We start from the raw sequence: 25,414 nt of genomic DNA on the forward strand, positions 1-25,414 counted from the left end.
CCGCGCAGGAGCCCTGACGCAGCGTATCAGATGGCCAGGAGCCCTGACGCGGTGTATCACTAGCCGGCGCCTGGCCGGCTCGGCTTCGCCTCCGCCGCGCTAGACCGCCGCTGACCACCGCCAGCCCCGCCGACAGGGCGCCGCCACGGCAAGTCCGGTCCGCCTGGCTTCCGGGCAGTCCGGCGCCAAGGGTGCCGCGGTAACGAGGGGCCCAAGGCAGCGTCGGACTCCAGGGGCCTCGTGGTGAGTGAGCTGGACGGGTGGCGGTGCTGGCGCGGGGCCGCCAGCTCGCACTGCCCGCCGCTGCCAGGCGATCTCGCAAAGACTAACTGCGGACGCTCCACCTGCCCAGGGTCAGCCTCTTCGGAATCTGTGCTCTGCACTTCTCTACATACTTGCGCGTGTGCTTAGTCTCATTCTCTCGGCGTCCTCCTCGCTTGACCGTTAGCCAGTGACACGCAACTTGTGACGCTTATGACTGGACCCGTGACGCCTGTGACAGAACCCGTGACGCCTATGACAGACCCGTGACGCCCGTGACGGACCCGTGACGCCTGTACGACCCGACTGACCCTGTGGTGGTGCCGTGACGCCTGTGACGGAACTCGTGACGCCTGTGACAGACCCGTGACGCTGTGACAGACCCGTGGCGCTTTGACAGACCCGTCCCGTGATGCCGTAACAGACCTGTGACGCCTGTGACAGACCCGTGACGCTTGTGACAGACCCGTGACGCCTGTGATAGACCCGTGACGCCTGTGACAGACCCGTGACAACCTGTTGGACAGTGTGAGGCCGGCCAGCCCGGCCTGCCCGGCGAGCAGGGCGCCCCCGGGCGGCCCGGCAAGGACGGTGCCGACGGCGAGAAGGCAGCTTCGGCGCGCCCGGCCCGATGGGTGCGCCCGGCTTCCCGGGACCCGCGCGGTCCGCCTGGCAACAGGGCAGTCCCGGGCTGCCTGGACAGAAGGGAGAGCAGGTACGGATCACAGCAATCGACCACAAGGGCGTGCGCCGCCGCTAGCCGGCGCCGGCGCGGCGCGGCGGCGCCGGCTGCACTGCGACCTGACGTAACATAGACTCGCTGGTCCACCGAGTTGCGTCCACTTGAGCGATGCTGTTTGTAAGCCTGTTCGTAGACAAAAAGAAAAAATACTGGCATGTCTTCAATTACTTTTGTCATCGCGTGCATGTCCATGAATAATTGCATGACAATCACTTGTTTCGAATGTCAGTGGCTGCTCTCCACAGTTCAACAGCCACCAAGGTTCTCGCATGAGATCACGCCGCCTACGTGTGAGCTGCTCTCTTACAACTGCCCGTTCATTGCAGGGCCTGACCGGCACCCGCGGCCTGAAGGGCTCGTCGGGCGCCAAGGGCGACTCTGGTGAGGCCGGGGCGCGCGGGGCGCCAGGGCCGCCGGGCTCTGCCGGCCGGCGCGGCCGACGTGGTCTGCGCGGCCCGCCGGGTCTGCTCGGGCCGCAGGGCGAGCGCGCCCGCCCGGCACGCGCGGCCTGCCCGCGCGCCGACGGCCCGCCCGCCTGAAGGGCTCCGTGGGCGACCGCGGCCAGCCGGGCAGGATGGGTCTTAAGGGCTCCAGCGGCGACACTGGCCGGCCCGGCCCGCCGGATGGTTGTAAGTTGCTGTGATGCTCATGAAGAAATGCGAAACTGACGACCAGCCGCTCCGCTGCAGTACATAGCTTGTAGCACACCATGTACAACCCACTTGCTCTCTGTGGAAGCCCGCACAGGAACAGCTGAAGTGTCGACTCTACTGAGCACAAGCTGATGACCTCAGGTACGGCCTCTGGTGATGTCCGTCACTGTTGCCTGCCCCTGAGGTGCAGCCTATGGTGCTGCCCCTTCCCGCCGCTCACCCTGACCCCGATGACCGGTGGTAGGGGCGAGCGGGGGAATGCAGGGGCGCACTGGCAGTCCGGGACGCCCCGGCCGCACCGGAGACCGCGGCCTGCCTGGAGCCGACGGCAAACCTGGCGAGATGGGCGCCACCGGCTCCACCGGCCTGCCCGGCCCAATCGGACCCATCGGCGCGCAGGGACGACCGGTGAGTCGACGCCGACGTTCGGCGCCGCGCCCGACCGCTTGCAGCGCCGAGACAAGCGGGGCGTCGGCGGGCGGCCGAGCTGAACATTGCGCCATGCCTGTTGGGTCCAAAGGTCTGTGGACATAGGCTTTAGTCGTCTCGCACCGTGTGGGAAGGCATGCGACGATCATTGGTGCGCCGATTTAACACACTTTGAGCGCTTAAGCGCAAGTCGAGGAGTTCGCGGCCGGACCAGTGGGGATGAGTGCTGATGGCGGTTAGTACTTGGCATTATGCTCGGTGTTATTCTCGACGACTCGCTGGCACCGTGTTGTTGGTTAGTCTTTGTTGGGATTTGTATACGATAGTATCTTGGTCGCAACCTAATTCATCTATTATTTGATTACTTTACTTCCGCGGAGGACGGTATGCCGTCACCGGCGCCCGAGGTCCGGCCGGTGGCGGCGGCGAGTTGAGCTGTGCTCCGAGCGCCCCCACCTGTGCCTCACCAGGGAGAACCGGGCAAGGACGGCAAGGCGGGCGACGCTGGCCCTCCGGGTCCTCGCGGCGACGCCGGCCGCGACGGACCCATGGGTCCCATCGGACCACCGGGACCGCCCGGCTCGGCCGGAGCGCGTGGGCCCGTCGGACAGTCGGGAGCCAGAGGATTCCAGGTCAGCAGGCCACACGACGTCCGTAAGCGGAGGCGATGGGCGCTTCCAGAGAAGCGTCATGCGTGGTGGACCCAAACGTCTTCTGGACATTTACTTAAATTGTCTTGCAGTGCATGCGAGAGGCAGGTGGCAGCCACTCACCTGTAGGCTAGGCATACTTGCAAGCCATTCGCTTCGCGGCTGGACCGGTGCAGATGAGTACTGGTGGCAGTTACCATTCGGCGTTATATTCTGCGGCTGTTGTGTGGTTTGGTAAGCCAGCGAAGCTCGGCGGCGGCCGGACTGCGCGGACGAGCGGTGTTCACACCTGTCACGTGACCTGGCAGGGTCCACCGGGCACGCCCGGCAGTCCCGGTAACCCCGGCAAGGACGGCGAGCCGGGCCTGCAGGGGCCCACCGGCCCACCCGGAGAGAGCGGGCCCAGAGGATCGCGAGGATTCAGAGGTACGCACCCCGCGTCCGAGCCCGCGGCCGAGCCGGCTCGCGGACGCTCAGCCGACGTCTGCGCCTCACGAAAACCAGCCACTTCCAAGTAATGCTTCCTGCTCTGTTGCAAATGCATTGCGAATCAACTTCAGTTGTGTGAATAATTCGTCAGAGGAACGTCTGGTTTAGAATCTTCGAGATGCAAAGCGAATAGCAATGTCCCTGTCGCGGTCACCCAGGTGGCCGCAACTATGCGGCGATGTTGTTCTGAGCTGGCAGCTGACTTGTATAGAGGGAATTTTACCCTAGCCCATGCATCCACTGGTCAAGCTGTTCGTTGTTTTCGGAGAAACAAGCTCGACTTTGTAAGAACTGAGTGGTGATTGATGCGATTGGCTCCGATCAGTCTTTTGATTCAAATTTACGCCTTGAGCCGATTCGTCCGCTTAACTGTTTAACATTTAGGGCGTCACAAGACCACGTCGATGTTTCTACGAAACGTCAGAACGCTCTGCCATGCATCACCGCGGAGCCTCAGTGCCTGGACTCCGCCCGATCCGGCCCAAACGACCGGGCTGAGGGGGGCTGACCGGCACGCTGGGCTGACCGGTGCTGCCATCTGTGACAGGCGAGCGCGGCGCCATGGGTCCGCCTGGGGAGGCGGGCGCTCGCGGCGAGCAGGGTGCCATCGGACCGGACGGACCGCCCGGACCACCCGGACCCACCGGCGCCAAGGGACACCGCGGAGGACCGGGACTTGTGGTCAGCACGCGCCGGACGCCTCGCGCTGACGTGGCGCGAGTGTGGGAGGGTCACCAGCGGGAGGGTCACCATAGGAGAGTCACCACGGGAGGGTCACCAGCGGGAGGCTCACCAGCGGGAGGGTCATCCGGATGAAAGGTCACCAGCGGACCGTCGCCAGATAGAGGGTCACTATAGGAGAGTCACCACGGGAGGGTCACCAGCGGGAGGGTCACCAGCAGGAGGCCCACCAGCGGGAAGGTCACCAGCGGGAGGGTCACCAATGGGAGGACCACCAGCGGGAGGGTCATCCGGATGAAAGGTCACCAGCGGACCGTCGCCAGATAGAGGGTCACCATAGGAGAGTCACCACGGGAAGGTCACCAGCGGGAGGGTCACCAGCGGGAGGGTCATCCGGATGAAAGGTCACCAGCGGACCGTCGCCAGATAGAGGGTCACCATAGGAGAGTCACCACGGGAAGGTCACCAGCGGGAGGGTCACCACGGGACGGTCACCAGATGGAGATTCACCAGCGGGAGGGTCATCACAGGAGGGTCACCAGCGGGAGGGTCACCACGGGAGGGTCACCAGATGGAGATTCAGCAGCGGGAGGGTCATCACAGGAGGGTCACCAGCGGGAGGGTCACCACGGGACGGTCACCAGATGGAGATTCACCAGCGGGAGGGTCATCACAGGAGGGTCACCAGCGGGAGGGTCACCACGGGAGGGTCATCCTCGGGGGGGGGGGGGGCACAATGGGGTTCCGTTTTGGATTGGCGTAGTAGAGAGGGATATTGATGCTCACGGCGGTTACAGTCGTTGCATAACTGTTCCATGTCTGGCGGTGGGTGCAAAATCGCGCTTACCAAACCAGACCGTAAAGTCAGACTTTTTCGTGCTCTGGTTCGAGTCTTGCTTGACCCAGAGATCCTACTGTAGTAAAACCCAATTTTCAACGCGCAGCAGTCAATTGCTAGAAATACCAAGGTGTGGAGCTACGCAAGGATTTTTCTGTCTCACTCAGTTATCTAGGCACGACTGATGACAGCCAGCCTTCCATTCAAAACAGACAAAGCCTCGCCAGGTTCCTTCAGGCAGCCTCGAGGACGCCTCTGACGGTGCCGTGCTCGTCCCCGCCGCCAGGGTCTACCCGGCAGGAGGGGCAACACCGGACCCGCCGGCCCGAAGGGCGAGGCCGGCTCCCAGGGCAAGATCGGACCGGAGGGCCCCACCGGCCGCCCGGGACCGCAGGGCATCCAGGGCGAGCTGGGCCCGGTCGGGCCGCCCGGCCAGTCTGGCGAGCGCGGCGAGCCAGGCTCGTCGGGGCCGCCCGGCGAGCTGGGCAAGCCCGGCCTCATGGGCGCTCGTGGTCCGCCCGGACCGCAGGGACTGCGCGGCTTCCCAGGACAGCAGGGCATCACCGGCTCCACCGGACCCAAGGGACAGCAGGGACTGCCCGGACAGAAGGGTTCGCAAGGAAACCCGGGCACCGAAGGTCAGTCGGCCCACTGGCATCAGTTTGGTTTCTTAGTTGCGTGACCTTCGTTTGTGATGGTTTCAGTGACAGCATGTTTACGTTAGTTGAAGCCTTAGTGTTATCTTGTTAACCTCAGTCTCAGCTTCAGTGATATTTTGATCACCTCAGTCACAGTTTCAGTGATGTCTGTTCATCCCGGTCACAGTTTCAGCGATGTTTTGTTAACCTCAGTCACATCGTCAGCGATATTTTGTTCACCTCAGTCACAACGCCAGCGATATTTTGCTCACCTCAGTAACAGCTTCAGTGATGTTTGTTCACCTGTCACCGCTGTAGTCACTGACAGCGCTCAGGCAAAATGCCAGTCTTGTGCATCGGCGACATGTTTTTGCTAATTCTGATTTTACTTATAAAGCTCGTGCTCTGTATCCCAGATATTCTCAAACAAGATCTAGCAAAGATCTGCCAAAGGGTAGCAGAGTTACATTGGCCAAGAGTCGATATATATATATATATATATATATATATACGTATATATATATATATATATATATATATATATATATATATATATATATATATATATATATATATATGGCTGTGTTGGCCAGTCGCCCTCATGTGTCCCGGCTGTCCCACCTCACCTCACTCACCTCCACATTTTCCTCGCGCAGGCAAGCCGGGTCCGTCGGGACCGCCAGGCCCGTTCGGCCTGACCGGCTCCAAGGGCTCTCGCGGCGATCCGGGCCCGGTGGGACCGCAGGGCACTTCCGGTGCGCCCGGCCGGCCGGGCGAGCAGGGGCCACAGGGCCTGCAGGGCGCCACCGGACAGCCGGGCCTGGCCGGCCTGCCCGGCATCAAGGGCGCGCGCGGCGACCTCGGCCGGCCCGGCCTGCAGGGCTCCGCCGGCAGCCCGGGAAAACCGGGCCCCGAGGGCATCAAGGGCAGCTTTGGCGCGCCTGGCCTGCCGGGCCTGGTCGGACCCATCGGACCGCCCGGCGCCGCTGGAGAGCGAGGCCTCCCAGGCCTGCCCGGAGGCTCCGGACCCAAAGGACCGCAGGGCTTGCGTGGATCGCCGGTACGCCGCAGTCTCACTCACGGCGTGGTCGCTGTGTTTCCGCTGAGACGAACAGACCAACATAACCCTGGCTGGGACGACTGAGCTCGTGCCATGAGGTCGTCTGCTTCGGAAGCATGCTTCTCTCATTTGCTGACTGATGCACAGGGCGCAGGACTCTGCGGTGATCTGATCTGCCCAAAGAATTTGCAGGATTTCAGTTTTCTGCGGGATTTCGAAAGGGAGTTCTTACCGAACGCCTGATTTAGCTCACTGCAGCCGCGCCGCATTTCTTGCGCGTTGTAGCACACCATCCCTTTAGTTTTTCGTGCCTACCTCGAATTTGAACTTTTCAGCATTTTTACACACATAAAAGTGTGTCACTGAATTGTGTAAGGGAGGTGGGAGGGGGAGGGGGGGAGGGCACGTGACACCGGAGCCACTTCGGGAATACGCCTCTGGACCTGCCGCTAACGGACGTTGTCGGCGGGCAGGGCGAGGCTGGAGAGCCGGGCCAGCGCGGCCAGGAGGGCCCCTCGGGCCAGCCCGGCCTGCGCGGACCGCCGGGCAATCCGGGACCGGCCGGCGAACAGGGACCCAGCGGGCCCGAGGGCAAGATGGGCGCGCCTGGCATCAGCGGCCGGCCCGGAGACAAGGGACCGCCTGGCGACGTCGGCCAGCCGGGCATCTCTGGACCACCCGGACTGCAGGTTAGTGTCCGGCGCCGCCGCCGACGCCGCGGTGGAGCCACCGTTGCGCCGCGCGACCGCGGAAGCCGCCGTGGGCTCGAGATTAATGTCGCTGTCTGGGCGTCCGTGGTGGTGTTGGTGGCGGCGTTGGACTGCTGCTGCATTAGTGGCACGCAAAGGTTACGCTGCTTTCTTCTCGTTGCTGCTGTTCAGGATGAAATGGAGTACGTTGAGGAGACAAAACAGCATGATCAGGTGCTCGGTGTCGATTTTATGAAGGTGCAGTTCGTCCGTTTTATGCACTGCTCGCAACTTAAACAGCCTTTAAACGTTCTATATTCATTGCGCCCGCTGGCTGGCACAACGGCACCACTTGGTGCGGGGTCGGTGAGAGAATTTCACGCTTCATATCAGAAGCAGTGCTATCCATCAACAACTCCTAATGACAACGAAGTGTGAGCGTACAGACCATCGTCACTGATGATGTTTTGAGGCGATCGGTATGGTGCCTGACGGTGCGTGCCCCGCCCCACAGGGAGCTCCTGGCCCCGTCGGCCCGTCCGGACCGACGGGCGAGCGCGGCGATCGTGGCGAGCCCGGCGTCCAGGGCGTCGAGGGGCCTACCGGCGAGAGGGGCAAGCAGGGTCCGCCCGGCTTGCAGGGACCCAGGGGCGAGCGTGGCGTGGAGGGCGTCAAGGGCGGCAAGGGACATCGAGGTCTGCTCGGTCTGCAGGGTCTGCCCGGTCCGGCTGTAAGTGGAACACATTGACGATGCATGCGATACAGGGATGCTGTGATTTTAGTAGTGTTTAGGTGAAAACGCGCAAAACTAAACATATCTTAACAATGACCCGGGTTGTCTTTTCGTCGTACTTTTCGTGATTTCTTATCCACTTTCCGCTGAAGTTGGGTATTTTCCGTGGCGTTAGTGATTTTTCAGACAATGTTGCCCACTGCTACGTGTCATTTCCAGGGCCCCACTGGCGAGAAGGGACCGCCGGGCTCGCCAGGCACACCCGGAGCCCCGGGCGAGCCAGGCATGAAGGGCCCAGCCGGAATGGACGGCATGCCAGGTCCGCAGGGTCTGGAGGGCCCGCCGGGCCCGCGTGGTCCCAGCGGAGACACGGGGCGGCCGGGCCAGGCCGGAGCGCCGGGCCCGGCCGGTCCGCCCGGCCCGCCCGGCGAGTCGACTGGCTTCGATGTGGCTGCGCTGCAGGCCTTCATGCAGACGGGCCAGGACAAGGTGAGCGGTCGGCACGACCATGCTGGGGTCGCACCCGCGCCGCGTCCGCGGGGTGGGGGTGGCGAGTGTGCCGTCCAGCCCAGAGGCCAGGTACCGACCGCCCTCCTGGTCAGCTGGCGCCCAGCCTCAGCAGGGACGTTGTCCTGAAGTGACGGGCCGCCAGATGCCTCCCAACTTTCATGCTCTTTTCACCCCCACGGCGGCGATTCTCGCGCCTCTGTTAATGACCTGGACAGCTGGGTCCCCCTGCATACCCTACAATCGAGCTGCGCGCGCCGCGACCAGCCGGCCGGACGGCGCACTGTGCGCCGCGCCGCGCCCTGCCGGCCTTCGGCGCGGCCGTCGCCGCTGCCAGCTCACACCCGCCGCCGCCGCCGCCGCCAGGGACCCGATCCGCTCAACAGCGACGAGCCCATCCGCCTCGGCAAGGAGCTGACCGACGACGAGCGCAAGGAGATCGTGCTGATGGCCTACAACCAGCTGCAGGCGCGCTTCAAGACGCTGGTGAAGCCGGACGGCACGGCCGACGCGCCGTCCAAGACGTGTCGTGACCTGGCCGTGGCCTATCCGGACAAGGAGAACGGTAAGGGTTCGGGTGGCTGCTCACTCTGGGCCGAGCAGGATACTGAGCGACCTAACCGGATGGGGAGAATGGTAAGGGTTCGGGTGTCTGCTTACAGTATTCGCCACAGCCGGCACCGGTGCTGCAAATGCTATCATGCATTCGTTGCAGAATTGCCTGTATTCATTAGAAGCAATGTATAGAAACAACAGCCTTCCCACAGTCCTGTAGCTCAATATTATGACGCGACAGCTGCTGAACGCACTTTTCGCTCGCAGGCAATTACTGGATCGATCCCAACGAGGGCGACAAGAAGGACGCCATCCTGGTCTACTGTGACCTGGGTCAGCGCATGACCTGCCTGAACCCGGACCCGGCCGTCACGCCCGAGCTGTCCGCCTCCAAACGCAGCCGTGAACACCAGTGGCTCTCAGAAGACATCAACGGGGGATCTGAGGTTAACCCATGCTCGCTAGCCTGCGCCCACCGACGGCCGGTCACCCGCAAATCTGGCGCCCTGGAGCCGGCAGTGTCCGTGCCAAGTGTTCTTGTGACAGACAGGTTTTGCTTGAGTAGCTGTGGCGTTCGCATAATGCGCGTATTCCTCACGTCGACCTCACGTCACGTCCTCATGACCTCACGTCGCCAGACGGTATCCAGAAGTGTTTTCTCTGCACACCGCAGTCAACAGCGTACCGCTCTCCAGACGTACCACTGCGAGCTGTCGTGTAGTGTAGTCGTGTAGTCGTGAAGCGAGCGAGCTGTCAACGGTGTTACCATACCTTTCAGTTCTCCTACAAGGCGGACGCCAACCAGATCGGCTTCCTTCAGCTGCTGTCGACGCGCGCCGAGCAGAACATCACGTACCACTTGCCGCAACCACGTGGCCGTGTACAACGCGCAGCGCGAGACGTACCGCGGCAGCCTGCGGCTGATGAGCTGGAACGACCAGGAGGTGTATGCCCGTGGCCGCAGCAAATACGACACGCTCTCCGACGGCTGTCAGGTGAGAGGACCAGTCACCTGGGCAGCCACCACCGTGACGCAGCTAGTGTGTAGTACACACTGTGTTTTATTCTGGTATCGTTAGTAATGTGTGATTACCAGAGGCTTCTTGGAAATGAGCGTGCCTTTAAGATCTTTCACCCCAAATAGCATGAAGTCTAGCTGGTTGCATCCTGGTGCGTGCGTGACCGGGTCTGTCCCACCTAGTAACTCGCTCTCATGACCCTGGTGACTGCAGATTCCCTTTCTGATCGCGATTTCAGAAGTCACAGACGTGTCTGATCGGCCTCCTGATTAAGGATTTTTCAAAACGAATCTAGGCTGGATGGAGTTCAATCTGAATTTAAAAGTCTGAAGACGTCGGCCGAAAAGTGACTCTGTGACCTTGGTGCCCCCAATTAGAAGAGAAATCTCGATTCACCGACGTCGTAGAAACAGAGCATTAATGCGTGCCTCTCAGGCTTTCGACATTGGAGCTGGGTTTGCGCCGCCGCGCGCACCAGCTGTTTTTACTACATCTTGATCTGAAGCGCTAGTGGCTCGTGACGGCCAGCTGCGAGGACTGCCGTGACCCCGATCACACGGCGTTCTCCCCATCCCCAACCAGGGCTGTCGCTACCTTCCTGCTACACTTGCCATGAAATGAGTCGGCTGGACCTACAGCCCCGCATCTGAAGTGGTGGGATGCGACCGGTCATGCCACGGACCACGGTCTCAGCTTCCTGGCTGCTCCAATGGCATCGCGCACAGTGGCGTGGTTAACCGCACTAGTGACGTAACTCCTGACCTTCTTGCGGTGGCAGAGCAACCGCGCGCCGATTGGATGGCTGCCCTGCTACTGTAAAACACTGAACCGACGTCACCTAGTTACCAGATGCTGTCAGCGTCCGCTAAACACGACCGGGCCGCGGTGTGTCTACTGCGACGCGGTGCTTATCGGCAGAGGCGTCTTTCTCTGACTCTGCGGGCGGCGGGCGCGACGCTGCCGTGACATGCGCCGAGGCAGGCCAGCCGCGTCCCTGCACGCGCCGGTGTCCTTGCGACACGCGGCCGGCCGCGCCACCCCGCGCTCTTGTCAGCGTTGTCGCAATGTTTGTCGGCGCCGCGCGCCGGTCGGTGGCCGAGGAGCGGGTGGGCGTTGAGGCTGGCCCGTCTCTCGCGGCACGACTCTTGGCGAAGCTCCGCGCGCTGGACGACATTCAGAGATATCTCACGCCAGACGACATTCAGTCATCTCACACTGGTCGACATTCAGAGACATCTCACGCTGGACGGTGTCCCGAGGCAGCTCACGTTGCGCAACATCCCGAGTTATTTCAAGCTTCCCTACATCCCAAGATATCTCACGCCGGGCAGTATCAAGAGCCATCAGACATTGCAGGACATTTGGAGACATTCCACGCAGCTAAAATCCCGCGACAAATTACATCTCAAACTGCATGGCATTCCGGCATGGCCGCAATTTGTATCACATTCCATCACATCTCGCACCGCAGGACGCCACAAGACATCTCACACTGCACGATGCCACAAGACACCTCACGCTGCACGACGCCACAAGACACCTCACGCTGCACGACGCCAACCTCACGCCGCACATGCCACAAGACCTCAACACGCTGCACGATGTCCACAAGACACCTCACGCTGCACGATGCCACAAGACACCTCACGCTGCACGATGCCACAAGACACCTCACGCTGCACGACGCCACAAGACCACCTCACGCTGCACGATGCCCACAAGGCACCTCACGCTGCACGACGCCACAAGACACCTCACGCTGCACGACGGCCACCAAGACACCTCACGCCGCACGGTGCCACAGACACCTCACGCCGCTCCTCGTCCACTCAGAACACGGCATGCCGCGCTGTTTGGCCAACCAACGAGGCAGTGAGTGATAGCGTCCTTCGCTGGTGCGTGAATGCCACCGGTGTTGAGAGCCGGCGATCAGGCAGCACGGCAGGCGGCTGGAACAGCGCGGGCCGACTGGCTGGGCACACCTGCGGTATGCAGGGGTGATATGAATCATGCATATAGTTCGTCGTAAGGGGGAATGTTTGGGTACCATGCAGTTTCCCTCACCCACACACTTCCTTTTCATGGGCAGTTGGGTGGGGTCAGTATGACATAGCGTCCACCTGAACCGCTCCTCAGCGTGTGATCTTGGCAGGTTCAACGGGATTGATGCCAAAGCGGAGAATGAGAGCGGCTACGTCCTCCTACTTTCCTTAAAGCTGCTGACCCCCAACACTCCCTGTGATCCGTCTCTCTCGGAGACCTTGCCACATTTAATCTCTGGCTCGGAGACCCGGCCGTCCGCCGCCGCCAGCCGACGCCATCTCCTGCCAGCTGTGTCAGACACCAGGACCTGAGACGAAATCAAACAGCTGTTCACGTGCTCCATATCACCTCAACTGGGCAGGGTGTTGTGCGGTGTACTGGTATCCCAAACCTATTTTGTGGACTCCGGCGGTCGGCAGGCGTTTATTGGTCATCTCAAGCACCCGCACATCATGCTTCTTCGGTGCAGGGGGAGGTTGTGCATAAATATGCACAGTTGCACGGTTGCACCACAAGCTCGAATCGGCTGTGCGAAGAGCCTCAGCATGTCCGAGCTAGTGGCAAGCACAGCTCCGCGCTCTGTCAGCCGCGCCCTGTGACCACAGGTCACACCATCCCCAGCCCGACGATCCGGCCCACTCGGTGCGTGACCACCTCTCGAACGGCGCGAAAACATTGCACCATCGAATGATCGGTGGAAGCATTCACCGACCGACCGCCGTTGGACAACTTGCGCTTTCTCACCGCCGTCTGCCATAACGACCGCCAAAAGCGACGCCCAGCGAATGCTGATGACGGCCAGTCCGCCGGTGCAGAGGCTGCCTTCCATTGACGCTGCGCCCCTCTCCCCCCCCCCCTCTCCTAGTTCGCCGCGAGCGTCGAGACTCGAGACGACACAACTCTGACTGGGTTTAGCGGGAACCCAGGCGCGGACTGGTTCTGGTAGGATGCAGGGGGAGCCCCAACCCTGGCTAGATCCAGCGGGAGCCCCAACCCCGGCTAGATCCAGCGGGAGCCCAACCCTGGCTAGATCCAGCGAGAGCCTCTACCCTGGCTAGATCCAGCGAGAGCCCCAACCCTGGCTAGATCCAGCGGGAGCCCCAACCCTGGCTAGATCCAGTGGGAGCCCCAACCCTGGCTAGATCCAGCGGGAGCCCCTACCCTGGCTAGATCCAGCGGGAGCCCAACCCTGGCTAGATCCAGCGGAAGCCCCTACCCTGGCTAGATCCAGCGGGAGCCCCAACCCTGGCTAGATCCAGCGAGAGCCTCTACCCTGGCTCGATCCAGCGGGAGCCTCAGCCCTGGCTAGATCCAGCGGGAGCCCCTACTCCGGCTAGATCCAGCGGGAGCCCAACCCTGGCTAGATCCAGCGAGAGCCCCTACCCCGGCTAGATCCAGCGGGAGCCCAACCCTAGCTCGATCCAGCGGGAGCCCCCACCCTGGCTCGATCCAGAGGGAGCCCCAACCCTGGCTAGATCCAGCGGGAGCTTTAACCCCGGATAGATCCAGCGAGAGCCCCTGCTCTGGCAAGATCCAGCGGGAGTCCCGACCCTGACTGGACCCAGCGGGAGTCCGGACCCTGACTGGATCCAGCTGGAGTTCCGATACTGATTGGATCCAGAGGAGGTCCCGAGTCCCGACCCGAACTGGATTGTGCAAGCGCCCCCGGTCCTGACTGAGTGTGGAAGCCGCCTCCGACACGCGCTGCCGACCTCGGCCGCAGGGCCCTCCGTCGACCGACAGCTGTCAGGCAGCAGAGAGGCGGCGATTCGCAGGCCTCGTCCGGCGTCTTCCCTCTGGATGCACAGAGGCGGCAGAGACGGGGACCTTACGAAACCGCACTCGAGCGGGCTTTGTCTGGACCGGTCAACGGCTCGCGGAAATGCGAGATGCCAAGCTCCCCATGAGACGTCAGGACACGAACGCCGCTTTTAGCGGACGAATCACAGCTAAGTATGTACATGAGTCGACACATCCACAGTGGATCGATCAGCACATTGTCGCCCAAAATTGGCATCGCGCATGCTAAGCTACGCAATGGTTTTGCGATATATCAATACACACGTCCTTAAAAGCATTTTCAGTGTAAGCTGAAAGCCCGACGCGAGGTTCCATGGCATCGGCGCGATGTTACCTTCAGAACACCGAACAGCGATCGTCCACACGGCTCGGATCAAGCGGGGTCCCACGTCCTGGGCCACGCGTGCTGTGGCGGCTTCTCAAGGGCATTACCACCATGGAATGCGCAGTACATGGCTTAGTTCCTGGTTACGACACGAGGCTAGCCGACATGAGTCAGTCCGGTGGCTCATTGCATCCCACGCCATGCATCGTTCTGGCCTAGGCTTGGTTTTCGTGGGCACGATTTCGACCCCTCTTCGGTCTACCGCCAATCATTCTCGATGCTTGCTGAGGAAACGCTCACTCAACGGTTTGGCGTGTCATTCGACACGCTCAGATTGGTAGTCAAATCTGATACCATGCTGCATGAGGAAAGTTTGTGAGTCCTCGTTCTCCTTATTGCTTGCGAAAATTTCTCAGAAGGGATGAAGTCAATCGAACGCCTGGGGATTGTCCCTGGCGGCTTTTCTGAGGCAAAGTGCCAACTCAGACGGTGGTTGTGAGATTTTACATATCTGGTAAGAATTCGCGGCAATTGCTTTCCAGAGTGGCAGCTTTTGCACTCGAATTTAGATGACGTCAGTACAGCGCTATGGTTTAAATACTGCCATATTTTATGACCCGGCTATTGCGTACTTGCCTTCCATAAGCGTTTAAGCCAAAACTGTGTGATTTCATGGTCAGCTTTGCTTATTTTGAACTATGGTCCCATATTTGGAGGCTTGCAATTTGATTGTCTTGGCGGACATCCTTTACATGGCAGTAAATGGCTCACAGAATAAAATTTTGATTACCAAGCGAGCAAATCATTTTAGATGCGTCGGTAACATTTCTGAGATGAAACGTAATCGACCACGTGTTTTGACTTTGATCTGGGATCGGTCGCAGAACAATACTTGTCCAAAAACTATTTAAACAAGATTATGTGCTATTTTTGAAGCCTTGCCATATCGCCTTTGGTTTTTTGCCTCTTCCCATACGCTATTAGAATATATATTTTACGCCCATATTGCTCTTTTTTACTCGTCAGGCCATGAGCTTCCTTCTTTTTGTTCCTGGGCATGCAGGTTGACTTTGGAAAGTCACCGGTTGGCCTGAAGATGTCCAACTGAACACCATTGGATAATTTACACATCAAGTAATCTCTGATTGTCTCCTGTCTATTTCGTGGATCTTGCTCGGCTTGTTGCCCCCGCACACACACACTCAGCGCTAATGAAAAGGCTCTCGTGGATAATTTGCAACGTGAACGTTCATAACTGACGTCGGGCAGCATTTCCTGGATTCTGTTTGGTTAGATCCTTGACTGTGTGGTGACGTCCTTGCCTGTCTCCTCTTTTGCCATTTGCTCCTGGGAATCAATTTGCCTATCGACCCATTTCGGGGCCTTCGTAAGGCGGCTCGGTCTGCAGCTGCCCATCACCAGGGGAGCCCGCGACAGCCTTGGGGCCTTCGTGCGGCGGCTCGATCCGCAGCTGCCCATCACCAGGGGAGCCCTCGACAACCTCGAGGCCTTCGTAAGGCGGCTCGGTCTGCAGCTGCCGATCACCAGGGGAGCCCTCGACAGCCTTGGGGCCTTCGTGCAGCGGCTCGATCTGCAGCTGTCCATCACCAGGGAACCCTCGACAACCACGTCAGCGCAGTCATTAATGGTGTGACGAGATGGCTTTAGCGTTCTTGGTGCTCCTTCCTCAATCGATGTGCTCGCAGCATGAGCAGCCATCACCACTGGCAAAACATTGACAACCAGAGCGGCAGAGTTTTTTTTGTCACATTGATAATGCCACGCGACGGCGCGGACATCCCCACGATGTTTGTCGGAATGATAACACTGGAGCGGTGCATAAAAGTATGGTTTGTTGTTGATTTTAAGACGCCCCATGAAGCGTGGTATCGGTTGCGGATAGTTCGCGCCTATTTTCGCTGTCATTCTTATTGGTATGAACGTATCCACATGCGTTGATACTCCGTTTCCAGAGGGGTCAAAGTCGTTGACTCACACGTTTGGGTATGTGTGCCAACCGGTCGTCCGCCCTCGATAATCTGTCTTCTTCTCCGAAACCGCACATTTGGACTAAAACGGCGCATTTATTAACCTATTTACCATTTGTTCTCTCTGCCATTTCATAAACTCCTTAATGGTCTGACCCTGAACGAGCCATGGGTGCAGGTCCTGACGCAACCCATGGTTGGATTGAGTCATCGCTCATGCGGCAAACCTGTGGTAACGGACGGGCTGCGTGACGCCGCATCTCACCGCACGTCCGGCCAGGCTGCGTCCGGGGCTCGCTCCAACGGCCCGCTTCCGTCCGCTGTGAGATCCCTGTCAGCCGGCGTCTCGGCCCTGCGGGAGACCGCTAGGAGCGCCCGGCACAGCCTTGAGGCGTGCAGCAGGAGGGAGGCGGGGGTCGCGTCGAAGTCATGCTTCTGCCCCGACCGCCGCCCTATCCGAACAGCGCCGACCGCCGCCCGGCTCCGTCTGTGAGTCTCCCTCGCCGCGTTTGAGGAATCCAGGCGCGACAGGCTGTCGCGGGCCTGCCCCCATTCAGTCCGGAGGCGTGCTCGCGGCGCGACACGCACCACCCGCGCGCGTGCGCCCCGTGCCACCCGCGGCGCACGTCGCGTTCGGCGACAGGAGGCGGACGTGACTGCACCGCCGGCGGCCGGGCCGGTCCGTCGCGAGCGCGCCGCGACTGTCACTAGGGAGCCATACTCGGCCGAGTCGGGACTCGAGTCGAGTCTCGGAGCTGGGGACGGGCACGCTCCAGAGCTGCTCTCGGGTGGCCAGCCGGTCAGCAGACATCCAATGGTAGTACAGGTCACGCAGGGAGGACACAGCAGACGACAGACGTCACACAGGGAGGACACAGCAGACGACAGACGTCACACGGAGGACCCCGTCAAGCAGGGACGGTGCGGACAGCTGGCCCCGCGCTGTTCGGCGGCGTCAATGCTCCGACACCTGGTGCGGCCAGGCGGACGCCGCGCCGGACGTCTGCGGTCACATCGTGACATGGTCAAGGGTGGTCATGGCCTGTACGCTAACACAGCGCGCAAAATGCGGCTGGGTCCAGCCGGGGTCACAATCACAGCTCAGCGGAGGCTCCGGCTTGGATGCGGCACGCGCCAGGCTCCGCTATCGGCGCTGTGTAATGGGCGCGATGCGGGTCGATGCAATTTCTTTGTCAGATTACCATCAACACGAGGTGTTGAACACGAAGCTGTTGTAACCATCCTGTATCCCGGCATACATCTATGTTGTGTGGCGGTTACGTAACGTCTTCGTTGAGCGAACCGGTGATCGGACACGGATGATAGATCCCACGTCCATCCATCTCTGTACAAGATCGATGAAGACGCGTCGACTTTTGATGACACAGAACTTCAAATTATAATGGCGCACTCTGCGCCCGGCGGCTGCGCGTTTCAGCACCTTGACCCACGTGTCAGAGGGCCTAAGCGATTGTCTGAAAAGGCAGTTAAGTGGCAAAACTTTTAACGCTCGCCGTCCGAGCTGCGTAAGTAACCATAAATGACGTCAATGTTGCACCAGTCCGGAGCGTCTGGCGGAAACTTACATCTGTCATAGGTGAGGGTCTACCAGATGACACAGGCGCATCAGGTCCCATCGCAACACGAGCGCAACAGGCGTCTGGTATACTGTGAAGGGCTTGTTGGTGACGCCTGGCCTCATGGGACCTCCGGTAGCTGACGAGAGTTTGGAGCGACAGAGTCTGGCCGGACGCCAGCTTCCAAGGGTGAGAGATTGTCATCAGTGACCACCAGGATCACGCCGCCAAGGATGCAGGCTTGTCTTCCAGACGCAGATGCGGAGGATGACGCCATCAGACCACGTTCAGCGCGCTCGTCTCGCCCCGTCAGTGTGACTGTGCGTGCCGGACGTGCTTGTCTCGGGTCGCGCGTTCGCGCCGCGCTGTCTAGTGACCGTGTCTCTGTCTCTCTCCTGCTGCAGGGGGCGCCGTCCAGCTGGGGTCAGACCCTGATCCGCGTCAGGACGCCGCGCACCCAGCGCCTGCCGCTCACCGACATCGGGATGCGCTCCGTCGGGCGGCGCGACCAGCTGTTCAAGGTCGAGATCGGGCCTGCCTGCTTCTTCTAGAGAGCCGGCCGCGCCGGGAACAAACACTGCCAGGGCGACGTCACTGCCAGCCGGACCGGTGACGTCACTCGTCCGAAGGAGGAGGAGGAGACGGCTCGGGAGGAGGAGTGTGAGGATCGGAGAAAAGATGTGAGCGGACAAGACAACGTGTGTAGAAACACAAAACGAAAAACGCGGGGGGAGGAAGATAGAATACTTTTGGTGGAGATGAGAGGGAAAAGGAGGATGGATGGTGATGGCGGTTGATGAGGAGTGGAGGACAGTGATGGAAGTAGCAGGGCCAAGATCCGGGGCTCATTGGTGGACCGGGGGCGATTGTCTCTGCCAGGTACCCGCCGCCGGTTGCGGCGGATGCCCGGTCACTGCGCACGCCACTTCGCTTGGCGTGACGAGAGGGAGAACATCCAGCGAAACTGCCCAGCATGGTCCACCAATGTGCCCCGGAGGGACCCGCTCTCCGCACGCGACTGACTCGGGAGAGACAAGCGTGACATCTAGCCTTAAGTATTTTTATATGTCTGTGACTTAGATAGTCCTAGCTATAGGTAGGTTAAGAGCAGTACTTGTGCAATAATGTTATTCCTGAGCTTGTGCTTGCCTGGTTTGCTTAAGTGCCGTACTTGAGTCCCCGTGATGTGTTCTGCAGCCCACTCTGTGCATGTAATTAAGTAATTAAGGAATATACACATGGTGTTTTTTCAACTGTTTTACACAGCCACTGAGCGCGCAGTTTGCTGGATTTATCGTTGAACTATCATTTTGGCATATCCCGAAATCCAGCCGATGAACATTTCAAAACCAACACAGCCAAGTGGGTCTTGCAATTCATCATGCAGCACAGTTGTTGGGCTTTTATGCAGAATGTTTTTTTGTGAACGGCCTATCTTTACTTCGCTCCGCATCATCTTGAAATGAAGTACTGCTTTATAGCCCATTAATTCCCTCTGCTGCAGACCATCAATTCCCAATGGAAGGAATTAATGGTCTGCCACCAAGTTAAAAACGTTTTTGGGGGAGAACATCACACCAGCTAAACAGCTCGCCAACAACATACAAGAACGTTGCATAGAAAGGCACTGAATAACTTCTAAAATAAAAACACCTCATTTCAAATAAGGACAGGAATGACCAACATTCATCTAACCACAGGTAAACAACAGCGTCATTTTGAGAATATCTGGCATAACATATTTGCACCACGCTTTCTGAGGTAGGCTTGATGTTCGTGGCCTGCAATGTTTGGTATTGATATTCTGTTTTCAGGATGTTGTGAAAATAGCTGTTTTAGGGATTTATTAATGCGTTGAATAGTTGGTAAAACGCTTTTAAGGGTGTTTGGGAAAGTTGCAGTACATTTTAAGCACTTGACCAAGGAGATGGTAATTTTCGTGCAATTTCAGAGTCATTTATTACCTGAACCATGTTTATCAACTCAGAATACGTTTAACGCGCGCTCGGGTGGGGTCAAATTGACCCCTGGAGGTTTTTCCCGAATGGTTTCCAAACGACGTGGTGTAGCCGCGGAGAATTTTGCATAGCTGTAGACAGCTGAATAACAAATCGTTTGGTATCAAAAATGTAGGTGTACCATTGTTTTCTGTCCATTTCCTTTTCGCCGGTCCATTTCTCTCAAGCTGCTGATCTACGGCAAGTCAGTTAGGCCCTTAATTCAGCAAAGTCAATTTCCAGGGAATCGGTTGATCTGATGCAACAACGGAATGTTAGGCAAAGTCATACTTCTCTGGGATACTTTCTCAGGCAACAAAGCAGTTAAATGGGAATATTTAATTGACCTAGGGTCAGGTATGAAGGTCAGACCAAGGTCAAAACCAACCTGTTTCATTTTTAGAAGGCTTGTTGTATGGGGTAGTTTCTGGCGCTCAATTCAGATATATTGATAGCAAAAACCGCATTTTAAATCTTTCATGACCTAACATGACCTGGTCTTTGTTTTCAGGAACATACTCCCGTGCATAGTATTTGTCGCTTATTCAAACGCAAATCTCGAAGCACTGCCTACGATTTTGGTCACCATGACCTTCACAATGTCATACACGGTCACTGACCCTGAATGAGCATGAAACCTTTCCCTTAGAACGGGCATCTAGGTTCTGAGGGCGCTTGGAGACTGACGTGGAGTTCGATTTTGCTTGACATTATTTGAACCAAAGGCCATAACTTAGGAATGCCAAACTTAGCCCTAAGTAAGCACACGTACAGGACAACACACCCTGTGAATTTGGTGTGTCTATCCATCTTAGTTCTTGAGATCTCAGCGGGGTCAAACTGACCCCCAACCGAGCGCAGGGTATTCAACCGGCCACCCTGGCGCGTGTTAATATGCGGAACGAGACTTTTTATAGCCCTTTGTTTCTGCAGTCCATGCCTCCAGTTTACCCAAATTCTAAGGGTAATACCAGGCCCGGCGATCGCGTGGGTTGGTCGGGAGCGTCAAGCCATTATTGTTTACACCGGTGTCGTGCGGAGCAAGGGGCGCTTTGAAGATCATTTAGTTCAAGGATGGTCCATCATGAACCACATTTATGGATGTAGGCGTGATGAGTGCCACATAGATGTGAGCAGGGAGACGGCCAGCCAGGGTAGTGGAGTTTTTTCTTGTCGCATCTGCCAGCGAACCCTCTACAAAAGTTTCGAGCAACTTTCTGTAGAAAGGGGTCTGACACGGTACCTGCCCGTGCGAACACGATTTCGCTTTTAACCAACAAATCAGAATTTTATCACGATGTGCGTCTTTGCAAACACGTCTTTAAATCTCTGTAAAGCATTTCTAGCCGAAAATCGCTCATTTCAGTGATGTTGTTTGGAGCGCTAACTTTTTAACATTTAAAAAGTCGCATCGTAGTCACTCGTTAAAGCGGCTAACACCTAAAGTTTGACTTTTGTCTGACATTTGCCTACTTGATCTGTCCCAAGGCACTATGCAACGATAATAAAGGACAGATGGCGAAATGGGGACGGATCTGCATCTGTTCTTGTGGTGGTGCTTTGTTTTTATTAGAGATATGACCTTCCGAACATTCTTTAATCAAGGAAATATATAATTACATTTAAATCCGTTACATTCTCTGTATATTAGCGGAGTGACAGATAACAAAGCAGCCTTTCTCACTGAATGGAGTAACGAGTCAATGTACCCACATAAGCACGCTCTTGATCTGTTTAGTTCTACTTATCGATCTCGAGCTTCAATATGTCAACACAGATTCACGTGCGCGTATAAGCGTATGTAACGAGTTCGATAAGGTGGGGCATGCACGGTCACAAGACGAATGGCGGCCACAAGGTGAATGCGCCCCTGGGTGAAGAGGGCGTGCAGGTGAAGTAAAGACATCTGCACCACTTTGCCGGCCCTGGTGGGGCTTATCTCCGACATCGATGTGACTCCCACTGTTTGTCACACTGAGGGCTGTCGAAGGGACCGACACCTAGGATAGAGGAGTTTAGAAACTCTTTGGTGCTCTCCTCAAACTGACCTTCTCTACTTTCCATGTCCAGAACCACTGAAGGGTGCTCGTGGATCAGGAAACGGCGGGTCGTGACCCCTGACCTATCCGTCGACCCCGCTAAGCAGACCTGTATTCATGCTATCGTCCTTGAAAATGGGCGGACAGGCTACAAGAGGTACCTGTCTGACGCTATTCATCAGCTGAATAACTCAGGAATGGCCTACTATTCGTAGTGGCGGGTCCTGGTTTATGCGTATTCATCGGTCGCATGAAACACCCAAACCACCGAGTGGAATTCATTTTGTCGTGAACTGTTCCTGGACTTACATCACAGTTCACAAAGCTTGCCTAAGCTAAATGTTCCACCTGCTGCAGAAGAGTCGTTTCTACTGGACATTTTCTGGAGTCAACCGTTGAATGCAGTTGTCTCATGGTCGTTTCTTATTGTTCCTAACGGCTTGCTTATTCACACCTACATCTTAGACCTTCATGGATATTTGTTACTTCCCGCAGCCGCACGTACTGAACACAGTGAATCGAGATATTGTGCGATATTCTAAACAATTGCATCAAAAATCATCGGCACGAATGGTTCACACGAAACTCCTACGCCTTCGTAAAGACGACTTTCCATCCGCACACTACGTGGGTCAGCATCAGTCGGCAGCAGCTGGCATCAGTGGTTATCAGCCAGCATCAGTTGGCCTCAGTCAGCATTAGCCGGCATCAGTGGACATCAATAGGCATGAGTCGGCATGAGTCGGCATGAGTCGGCATCAGTCGGCACCAACAGACATTAGTCGGTATTATCAGTTGACACCAGTTGGCTTCAGTTGGTATCAGTTGGAATCGGTCATTAGTCGGCATTAGCCGGCTTTAGTTGCATCAGACGGCATCAGTCTGTATCAGTCAGCAGAGGCCTGTGCGCCCGCGGCTGGCCCAGCGGCCGGAGCGGACCGGGTGCCACCAGCGGCTGCCGGGGTGCTGATAGCCGCGCCGGGCCGGCGCGCGTCGACCGCCGGCGGCTGGAGAGGAGAGGTGTCGCCTCTGCGGGCCGGGCCAAGGTCGCCCGCCGCCGCCGTCGCCGCGGGGGGCCGCCGACGTCCGGCCGAGCCTGGTCCCGGCATCCATCACCCGCGCCCCGGCAGCCGGCCCCGTCGCGATATCAGCAGACGACAGCGGGACGGCCCAGGCCGCTCAGGTGCTGTGGCGGGCAGCACAGGCACTGCTCAGCATGACTAGCTGAGAGTCAGGAATTGAGCAATGCTACCAGCTGGCAATATACGCTTGGCGATGGGCGCGAAAAGGAACGCGTTTACGACACCCGTTTCCCTATTTTACGACCAGCATCATCTGAAGTTACGGGCCATTGTGAGGGCTCTGTTGCCCTCATTACACACCGGATGTAGTGAAACATCTAGCACGGAGAAGCACCACAAGAGTGTAGGAGAGGAGATAGAGAAATGGAGATGTGAGGGAGCCAATCGAAGCTGTGCGGGCGAGGGCATGAAAACTGGGCGGGCGGCAGGAGGAAAAGGCAACCTGGGGCCACAACTATCTGAAAAATAGCATTGACCCTGTGGATGACCAAGTGGAAAGAAACAACCAAACGGTGACTATTGTTCCCCCCTAACTGAGGATGACTTCCGCTGCCTTTGGTCGAGGGTGAGAAAATCTCGCTTTCCGATAAATGTGTGCAGTGGTGTTATTGTAGGAATTGCGTACAGTCCGTACATCGACCTGATCGACCTGCTGGCAAAGAGAGTAGGAAAGAGCTTCCTAGTGCGCTTAATACCAAAGTGAAGGGTGCCTCTGATAATTTTTCTTTTTCCGTGAGCTAGAACGTGCGCAAGACGGATGAAAACCGACTCACATGTAACCGCCTATTTACAGCTATGATCAGACGAAAACAAGGCAACCGAGTTCAAGGGCTCTTAACTGCAATCACACTGTTGGAAGCCATGAAAACGGTCGTACGCTTGGCGCGTTTGAGTGACATTAGGTGAAACGGCCACATATCACGGCAGCCTCGCCCACGGAGGCGCACAACAAACACATCAGTGCGCTGCGTGCCGCGGCGTGCAGCATCGTCAGAGGTCACGGTCGCGCCGATGAACGACCCGGCCCCGCAGCACCAGGGGTGGTCTGTGGGTGATGTGGCCACGCACAGTCAACAGACGACCTGACCAGGTCACACCAGTCAGCAGACGACCTGACCAGGTCCCACCAGTCAGCAGACGACCTGACCAGGTCACACCAGTCAGCAGACGACCTGACCAGGTCACACCAGTCAGCAGACGACCTGACCAGGTCACACCAGTCAGCAGACGATCTGACCAGGTCACACCAGTCAGCAGACGACCTGACCAGGCCACACCAGTCAGCAGACGACCTGACCAGGTCCCGCCGATCAGTGGAGACCTGACCAGGTCCCATCGGTTACCGGAGACCTGACCAGGCCATCGGTCACCAAGACCTGACCAGGTCCCGTCGATCAGTGGAGACCTGACCAGGTCCCATCGGTTACCGGAGACCTGACCAGGTCCCATCGGTCACCAATGACCTGACCAGGTCTCGCCGATCACTGGAGACCTGACTGGGTCCCACTGGTCACCGGAGACCTGGCCAGGTCCCATCGGTCACCGGATACCTGACCAGGCCTCACCGGTTACCGAAGACCTGACCAGGTCCCATCGGTAACCAGTGACCTGACCAGGTCCCATCGGTCACCGGAGACCTGACCAGGTCCCACCGGTTACCGAAGACCTGACCAGGTCCCATCGGTAACCAGTGACCTGACCAGGTCCCATCGGTCACCGGATACCTGACCAGGCCTCACCGGTTACCGAAGACCTGACCAGGTCCCATCGGTAACCAGTGACCTGACCAGGTCTCACCAGTCACCGGAGACCTGAACATTCCCCACTGGTCACTGGTGACCTGACCACTGACCACTGGTCACCAGGTGACCTGAGCAGGCCCTGTCGTTCATCAGGCATTTCGACCGAGCTCCGTCTGTCGCACATATGACCTGACCAAGTCCTGCTGGCCAGCTGGTAACCTGATCTGGCGATCCATCGGTTACCATGCGATTCAGTCTTTAATCATCAGTCACTGGCGGGCGTGGGCCTCAGCTCGGCACGCATCCGGACTCATGACCTTGCGGAACTTGCGCTAAATGTTGAAGCGATTTATTTCGAGGATGAGGCAGGCCTAGACTAGGATTCTAAATTGAAAACAGTAGACGGTGTTTAAAAATGGGACTCCAAGCAAACAGGAAATGTGCAGCAGACGTTAACTCAGAGGTCATGGAAGCTCGCCAATCCGACATTTAGTGACGCTCGTATATCACCGACTCAACCCCAAGTGAAGAATGGTTGGACTCAAAATACATGCTGCGAAAGAGGCGGTTAAGGTATATACATACCGAACACACACACACACACACACACACACACACACACACACACACACACACACACACACACACACACACACACACACACCACACACACACACACACACACACACACACACACACACACACACACACACACACACACACACACATATATATATATATATATATATATATATATATATATATATATATATCCCATGTTAATCACTTATGCATAATCGATGAAGAACATTAGCCAACGGAATGACATCTGGTCCAACGCTGACTTGAGACTTGACTAGTTAAGGTTTTCCAGGCT

The 25,414-nt window shown here is 57.8% G+C and overlaps 1 protein-coding gene across 1 annotated transcript in view; it reads left to right on the forward strand.

Moving 5' to 3' along the window:
* The window catches only part of LOC119102066 (collagen alpha-1(II) chain-like), a 25,095-nt gene extending 6,169 nt beyond the window's left edge, over window positions 1–18,926 (forward strand). The window contains 18 exon segments of the mRNA XM_037225438.1: window positions 137–243; window positions 789–873; window positions 876–976; window positions 1,330–1,483; window positions 1,901–2,064; window positions 2,556–2,717; window positions 3,044–3,161; window positions 3,772–3,905; window positions 5,030–5,381; window positions 6,038–6,441; window positions 6,915–7,130; window positions 7,645–7,860; window positions 8,083–8,352; window positions 8,737–8,935; window positions 9,193–9,371; window positions 9,704–9,784; window positions 9,786–9,920; window positions 18,082–18,926. Coding sequence (XP_037081333.1) covers window positions 137–243; window positions 789–873; window positions 876–976; window positions 1,330–1,483; window positions 1,901–2,064; window positions 2,556–2,717; window positions 3,044–3,161; window positions 3,772–3,905; window positions 5,030–5,381; window positions 6,038–6,441; window positions 6,915–7,130; window positions 7,645–7,860; window positions 8,083–8,352; window positions 8,737–8,935; window positions 9,193–9,371; window positions 9,704–9,784; window positions 9,786–9,920; window positions 18,082–18,228 — 3,224 coding nt within the window. The 3' untranslated portion in view covers window positions 18,229–18,926.
* Window positions 18,927–25,414: the final 6,488 nt, after the last annotated feature.

This window comes from Pollicipes pollicipes, unplaced genomic scaffold (assembly GCF_011947565.3).
Source record: "Pollicipes pollicipes isolate AB1234 unplaced genomic scaffold, Ppol_2.1 Scaffold_5522;HRSCAF=6530_pilon_pilon_pilon, whole genome shotgun sequence".
Taxonomy (NCBI): domain Eukaryota; kingdom Metazoa; phylum Arthropoda; class Thecostraca; order Pollicipedomorpha; family Pollicipedidae; genus Pollicipes; species Pollicipes pollicipes.